General features: G+C 59.0%; 2 protein-coding genes across 3 annotated transcripts in view; both read left to right on the top strand.

Moving 5' to 3' along the window:
- Positions 1-1671, top strand: part of LOC308231085 (uncharacterized protein) — a gene marked incomplete at its 3' end in the record, with an annotated part of 5352 nt that extends 3681 nt beyond the window's left edge. The window contains exons 4-5 of the mRNA XM_080636196.1: positions 1516-1618; positions 1668-1671. Coding sequence (XP_080492322.1) covers positions 1516-1618; positions 1668-1671 — 107 coding nt within the window. The remainder of the gene's footprint in view (positions 1-1515; positions 1619-1667) is intronic.
- A 134-nt stretch (positions 1672-1805) lies between these two features.
- TRAPPC5 (trafficking protein particle complex subunit 5) lies at positions 1806-4396 on the top strand (the record flags this gene model as incomplete). Of its 2 annotated transcripts, none has more annotated exons than XM_080636259.1 (2): positions 1806-1837; positions 3792-4396. In XM_080636259.1, the coding sequence occupies exon 2, from the start codon at positions 3830-3832 to the stop codon at positions 4394-4396; it is 567 nt and encodes a 188-aa protein (XP_080492385.1). In that variant the 5' UTR covers positions 1806-1837; positions 3792-3829. The 2 variants fall into 2 exon arrangements, with proteins under 2 accessions (XP_080492385.1, XP_080492386.1); XM_080636260.1 differs by having other exon boundaries at positions 1819-1837; positions 3830-4396.
- Between the last annotated feature and the right edge of the window lie 3483 nt (positions 4397-7879).

The raw sequence follows: 7879 nt of genomic DNA, 5'->3' as shown, positions 1-7879 counted from the left end.
GTGCTGTGGGTGTTTTGTGGGTGCTATGGGGCAGCCATGGGTGCTGTGGGTGTTTGTGGGTGCTATGGGGCACCTATGGGTGCTGTGGGTGCTATGGGGTGCCTATAGGTCCTGTGGGTGTTTATGGATGCTATGGGGCACCCATGGGTCCTGTGGGTGTTTATGGATGCTATGGGGCACCCATGAGTCCTGTGGGTGTTTATGGACACTATGGGGCACCCATGGGTGCTTTGGGGGTGTGTGGGTGCTATGGAGTGCATATGGGTGCTACGGGGCACCCATGGGTGCTCTGGGTGTTTGTGGGTGCTACAGGTTACCTATGATGCTGTGGGGTGCTATGGGTGCTGTGGGGTGCCCATAGGTGCCATGGGCTGCTGTGGGTGCTATGGGGCACCCATGGGTGCTGTGTGGGACATGGGAGTACGGGGGGGGGGCAGAGGGAGCACGAGGACAGGAGATTGGGGACACGGGGGGGGGGGGCCAGGACCCCCCTTTGGGTGCGGGGATTTGGGTGCAATTAATGCCCATTTGGGTAATTGCTGGTGGCTGCCAGCGAGGGATTGAGGACACGGGGGGGGGGCAGCACCCATGGGTGCCCCATAGCACCCACAGCACCCCAGAGCAGCCTCTGCGGCACCCATGGGTGCCCCATAGCACCCACAGCACCCCAGAGCAGCCTCTGCGGCACCCATGGGTGCCCCATAGCACCCACAGCACCCCAGAGCAGCCTCTGTGGCACCCATGGGTGCCCCATAGCACCCACAGCACCCCAGAGCAGCCTCTGCGGCACCCATGGGTGCCCCATAGCACCTACAGCACCCACGGCACCCCAGAGCAGCCACAGCTCCCATAGAACTAAATAGTACCCCATAGCACCCATGGCACCCACAGGACCCCATGGCACCCCATAGTACCCCATAGCACCCATGGCACCGCATAGCACCCATGGGTGCCCCATAGCACCCATGGCACCGCATAGTACCTCATAGCACCCACGGTACCCCATAGCACCCACAGCACCCATGGCACCCCATAGCACCCATGGGTGCCCCATAGCACCCATGGCACCGCATAGTACCTCATAGCACCCACGGTACCCCATAGCACCCACAGCACCCATGGCACCCCATAGCACCCATGGGTGCCCCATAGCACCCATGGCACCGCATAGTACCTCATAGCACCCACGGTACCCCATAGCACCCACAGCACCCATGGCACCCCATAGCACCCATGGGTGCCCCATAGCACCCATGGCACCGCATAGTACCTCATAGCACCCACGGTACCCCATAGCACCCACAGCACCCATGGCACCCCATAGCACCCATGGGTGCCCCATAGCACCCATGGCACCGCATAGTACCTCATAGCACCCATGGCACCCCATAGCACCCATGGGTGCCCCATAGCACCCATGGCACCGCATGGTACCTCATAGCACCCATGGCACCCCATAGCACCCATGGGTGCCCCACAATGCCATCTGTGGGTCACTCTGCGTCCCCCCCCCAGCCCTTCCTCCCCCAACCATTGCCAAGTCCGATGACGTCATTGATGACGTCAGCGCGCCCCCCTTCCCCCCACCCCCACCCCAGCTGCCGCCCCAGATGTCCCGGTGGGGGAGGGGCGGGGGTCTCCTCCCCTCCCCCCCCCCGTGTCCCCAGGTGACCCCGCGGGTCCCGCCCCGACCCCTCGAGGGGGCGGGGCCACGAGAGGGGGCGGGGCTTAGATCCCTCTGGCTCCTCCCCCTTCCCGCGCGGCTGCGCCCGCCCCGCAGCGGCTTTTGCGACAGTCCCGGCCGTAAAGCGAGGGAGCGGCAGCGAGCGGCGCAAGGGTCGGTACCAAGGGGAGGGGGGGGTGGGAAGGGCCCAAACCCCCCGGGACCCCCCCATTGATCCCCATTGAACCCCCATTGACCCCCCCGGCACCCCCAGGCCCCCGGTACCCCTTTAGCGCCCATTGAGCCCCTCAAAGACCCCCCCCGGGCCCCCCCAAACAGCCCTAAAGGCCCCCAACCACCCCATTGACCCCCCCAAAACCCCATCGACCCCCCCAAGCACCCCTCAACCCCCTTTAAACCCCTTCTAACCCCCGCTGGACCCTCTCGAGCACCCTAAGCCCCCTCTCCACTCCCCTCAAGCTCCCCATTGCCCCCCCGAACCCCTCTAAGACCCCTTGGACCCCCTCAAACACATCCTGGGCCCCCTCAAGAACCCCTTCAAGCTCCCCTTAAACCCCTCCAACCCCCCTCCAACACCCTTAAAACCCCTCGAACACCCCCTGAACACCCCATTGCCCCCTCTAACACCCCATTGACCCCTCTAACACCCCATTGACCCCCTCTAACACCCCTCTAACACCCCATTGCCCCCTCTAACACCCCATTGCCCCCTCTAACACCCCTCTAACACCCCATTGCCCCCTCTAACACCCCATTGACCCCTCTAACACCCCATTGACCCCCTCTAACACCCCTCTAACACCCCATTGCCCCCTCTAACACCCCATTGCCCCCTCTAACACCCCTCTAACACCCCATTGCCCCCTCTAACACCCCATTGACCCCTCTAACACCCCTCTAACACCCCATTGCCCCCTCTAACACCCCATTGACCCCTCTAACACCCCTCTAACACCCCATTGCCCCCTCTAACACCCCTCTAACACCCCATTGCCCCCTCTAACACCCCATTGCCCCCTCTAACACCCCATTGACCCCTCTAACACCCCATTGACCCCCTCTAACACCCCTCTAACACCCCATTGCCCCCTCTAACACCCCATTGCCCCCTCTAACACCCCTCTAACACCCCATTGCCCCCTCTAACACCCCATTGACCCCTCTAACACCCCATTGACCCCCTCTAACACCCCTCTAACACCCCATTGCCCCCTCTAACACCCCATTGCCCCCTCTAACACCCCTCTAACACCCCATTGCCCCCTCTAACACCCCATTGACCCCTCTAACACCCCTCTAACACCCCATTGCCCCCTCTAACACCCCATTGACCCCTCTAACACCCCTCTAACACCCCATTGCCCCCTCTAACACCCCTCTAACACCCCATTGCCCCCTCTAACACCCCATTGCCCCCTCTAACACCCCTCTAACACCCCATTGCCCCCTCTAACACCCCATTGCCCCCTCTAACACCCCATTGACCCCCTCTAACACCCCTCTAACACCCCATTGCCCCCTCTAACACCCCATTGCCCCCTCTAACACCCCATTGACCCCTCTAACACCCCTCTAACACCCCATTGCCCCCTCTAACACCCCATTGACCCCTCTAACACCCCTCTAACACCCCATTGACCCCCTCTAACACCCCATTGACCCCTCTAACACCCCTCTAACACCCCTTTGACCCCCTCTAACACCCCATTGCCCCCTCTAACACCCCATTGCCCCCTCTAACACCCCATTGCCCCCTCTAACACCCCTCTAACACCCCATTGCCCCCTCTAACACCCCATTGACCCCTCTAACACCCCATTGCCCCCTCTAACACCCCTCTAACACCCCATTGACCCCCTCTAACACCCCATTGACCCCTCTAACACCCCTCTAACACCCCATTGCCCCCTCTAACACCCCATTGACCCCTCTAACACCCCTTTGACCCCCTCTAACACCCCATTGACCCCTCTAACACCCCATTGACCCCTCTAACACCCCATTGACCCCTCTAACACCCCTTTGACCCCCTCTAACACCCCATTGACCCATTGCCCCCTCTAACACCCCTCTAGCACCCCATTGCCCCCCTCGCTCACCCCCCCAGCGCCCCTGTCCCCTTTCCGCCCTCCCTCCCCTTTGCAGATGGAGGCCCGCTTCACCCGGGGCAAGTCGGCGGCGCTGGAGCGGGCGCTGGGGCGGGCGCGGGGCGAGGTGACGCTGAGCGCCTTCGCGCTGCTCTTCTCGGAGCTGGTGCAGTACAGCCAGAGCCGCGTGTACTCGGTGGGCGAGCTGCAGGCGCGCCTGGCCCGCCTGGGCCGCCACGTGGGGCCGCGCGTGCTCGACGCCGTGGTGGCGCGCGAGCGGAGCGGGCGGCGCGAGACCAAGGTGCTGCACGTGCTGCTCTTCGTCAAGGGGCCCCTGTGGCGCGGGCTCTTCGGCAAGGAGGCCGACAAGCTGGAGCAGGCCAACGACGACGACCGCACCTACTACGTGATCGAGAAGGAGCCGCTGGTGAACACCTTCATCTCGGTGCCCAAGGAGAACAGCACCCTCAACTGCGCCGCCTTCACCGCCGGCCTCGTGGAGGCGGCGCTGGGCGCCAGCGGCTTCCCCGCCAAGGTGACGGCGCATTGGCACAAGGGCACCACGCTCATGATCAAGTTCGAGGAGGCCGTGATCGCGCGGGAGAAGAGCTTGGAGGGGAGGTGAAGGGGGGGACGGGGCAACGGCGGCCTTCCTGGTGGCCGCGGTCTGCTATGGGGGTGATGGGGATGGGTTGGGGTCCTTCTTGATGTCCATGTTCTGCTATGGGGGTGATGGGGATGGGTTGGGTCCTTCTCGATGTCCATGTTCTGCTATGGGGGTGATGGGGATGGGTTGGGGTCCTTCTTGATGTCCATGTTCTGCTATGGGGGTGATGGGGATGGGTTGGGGTCCTTCTCGATGTCCAATGTTCTATAATGGAGATGGTTTGGGTCTCTCTTGGTGTCCAGTGCTGTGTAATGGGGATGGGTTGGGGTCCTTCTTGATGTCCAATGTTCTGCTATGGGGGTGATGGAGATGGGTTGGGTCCTTCTTGATGTCCATGTTCTGCTATGGGGGTGATGGGGATGGGTTGGGGTCCTTCTTGATGTCCATGTTCTGCTATGGGGGTGATGGGATGGGTTGGGTCCTTCTTGATGTCAATGTTCTGCTATGGGGGTGATGGAGATGGGTTGGGGTCCTTCTTGATGTCCATGTTCTGCTATGGGGGTGATGGAGATGGGTTGGGTCCTTCTCGATGTCCATGTTCTGCTATGGGGGTGATGGGGATGGGTTGGGTCCTTCTTGATGTCCATGTTCTGCTATGGGGGTGATGGGGATGGGTTGGGTCCTTCTCGATGTCCATGTTCTGCTATGGGGGTGATGGGGATGGGTTGGGTCCTTCTTGATGTCCATGTTCTGCTATGGGGGTGATGGGGATGGGTTGGGTCCTTCTCGATGTCCATGTTCTGCTATGGGGGTGATGGGGATGGGTTGGGTCCTTCTTGATGTCCATGTTCTGCTATGGGGGTGATGGGGATGGGTTGGGGTCCTTCTCGATGTCCATGTTCTGCTATGGGGGTGATGGAGATGGGTTGGGTCCTTCTTGATGTCCATGTTCTGCTATGGGGGTGATGGGGATGGGTTGGGTCCTTCTCGATGTCCAATGTTCTATAATGGAGATGGTTCGGGTCTCTCTTGGTGTCCAATGCTGTGTAATGGGGATGGGTTGGGGTCCTTCTTGATGTCCATGTTCTGCTATGGGGGTGATGGGGATGGGTTGGGGTCCTTCTTGATGTCCATGTTCTGCTATGGGGGTGATGGAGATGGGTTGGGTCCTTCTTGATGTCCATGTTCTGCTATGGGGGTGATGGGGATGGGTTGGGGTCCTTCTTGATGTCCATGTTCTGCTATGGGGGTGATGGGGATGGGTTGGGTCCTTCTTGATGTCAATGTTCTGCTATGGGGGTGATGGAGATGGGTTGGGGTCCTTCTTGATGTCCATGTTCTGCTATGGGGGTGATGGAGATGGGTTGGGTCCTTCTCGATGTCCATGTTCTGCTATGGGGGTGATGGGGATGGGTTGGGTCCTTCTTGATGTCCATGTTCTGCTATGGGGGTGATGGGGATGGGTTGGGTCCTTCTCGATGTCCATGTTCTGCTATGGGGGTGATGGGGATGGGTTGGGTCCTTCTTGATGTCCATGTTCTGCTATGGGGGTGATGGGGATGGGTTGGGGTCCTTCTCGATGTCCATGTTCTGCTATGGGGGTGATGGAGATGGGTTGGGTCCTTCTTGATGTCCATGTTCTGCTATGGGGGTGATGGGGATGGGTTGGGTCCTTCTCGATGTCCAATGTTCTATAATGGAGATGGTTCGGGTCTCTCTTGGTGTCCAATGCTGTGTAATGGGGATGGGTTGGGGTCCTTCTTGATGTCCATGTTCTGCTATGGGGGTGATGGGGATGGGTTGGGGTCCTTCTTGATGTCCATGTTCTGCTATGGGGGTGATGGAGATGGGTTGGGTCCTTCTTGATGTCCATGTTCTGCTATGGGGGTGATGGAGATGGGTTGGGTCCTTCTCGATGTCCATGTTCTGCTATGGGGGTGATGGAGATGGGCTGGGTCCTTCTCGATGTCCAATGTTCTATAATGGAGATGGTTTGGGTCTCTCTTGGTGTCCAATGCTGTATAATGGGGATGGGTTGGGGTCCTTCTTGATGTCCATGTTCTGCTATGGGGGTGATGGGGATGGGTTGGGGTCCTTCTTGATGTCCATGTTCTGCTATGGGGGTGATGGGGATGGGTTGGGTCCTTCTTGATGTCAATGTTCTGCTATGGGGGTGATGGGGATGGGTTGGGGTCCTTCTCGATGTCCATGTTCTGCTATGGGGGTGATGGGGATGGGTTGGGTCCTTCTCAATGTCCATGTTCTGCTATGGGGGTGATGGGGATGGGTTGGGTCCTTCTCGATGTCCAATGTTCTATAATGGAGATGGTTCGGGTCTCTCTTGGTGTCCAATGCTGTGTAATGGGGATGGGTTGGGGTCCTTCTTGATGTCCATGTTCTGCTATGGGGGTGATGGGGATGGGTTGGGGTCCTTCTTGATGTCCATGTTCTGCTATGGGGGTGATGGGGATGGGTTGGGTCCTTCTCGATGTCCAATGTTCTGCTATGGGGGTGATGGGGATGGGTTGGGGTCCTTCTCGATGTCCATGTTCTGCTATGGGGGTGATGGGGATGGGTTGGGGTCCTTCTTGATGTCCATGTTCTGCTATGGGGGTGATGGGGATGGGTTGGGTCCTTCTCGATGTCCATGTTCTGCTATGGGGGTGATGGGGATGGGTTGGGTCCTTCTCGATGTCCATGTTCTGCTATGGGGGTGATGGGGATGGGTTGGGTCCTTCTCGATGTCCAATGTTCTATAATGGAGATGGTTCGGGTCTCTCTTGGTGTCCAATGCTGTGTAATGGGGATGGGTTGGGGTCCTTCTTGATGTCCATGTTCTGCTATGGGGGTGATGGGGATGGGTTGGGGTCCTTCTTGATGTCCATGTTCTGCTATGGGGGTGATGGGGATGGGTTGGGGTCCTTCTTGATGTCCATGTTCTGCTATGGGGGTGATGGGGATGGGTTGGGTCCTTCTCGATGTCCATGTTCTGCTATGGGGGTGATGGGGATGGGTTGGGGTCCTTCTTGATGTCCATGTTCTGCTATGGGGGTGATGGGGATGGGTTGGGGTCCTTCTTGATGTCCATGTTCTGCTATGGGGGTGATGGGGATGGGTTGGGGTCCTTCTTGATGTCCATGTTCTGCTATGGGGGTGATGGGGATGGGTTGGGGTCCTTCTTGATGTCCATGTTCTGCTATGGGGGTGATGGAGATGGGTTGGGTCCTTCTCGATGTCCAATGTTCTATAATGGAGATGGTTTGGGTCTCTCTTGGTGTCCAATGCTGTGTAATGGGGATGGGTTGGGGTCCTTCTTGATGTCCATGTTCTGCTATGGGGGTGATGGGGATGGGTTGGGGTCCTTCTTGATGTCCATGTTCTGCTATGGGGGTGATGGAGATGGGTTGGGGTCCTTCTTGATGTCCATGTTCTGCTATGGGGGTGATGGAGATGGGTTGGGTCCTTCTCGATGTCCAATGTTCTATAATGGAGATGGTTCGG

The sequence above is a fragment of the Psittacula echo genome (assembly GCF_963264785.1).
Source record: "Psittacula echo genome assembly, chromosome: 30".
Taxonomy (NCBI): Eukaryota; Metazoa; Chordata; class Aves; order Psittaciformes; family Psittacidae; genus Psittacula; species Psittacula echo.
The sequence above is the reverse complement of the archived record's forward strand: the minus strand, read 5'-3'. Positions and strand labels throughout refer to the sequence as shown.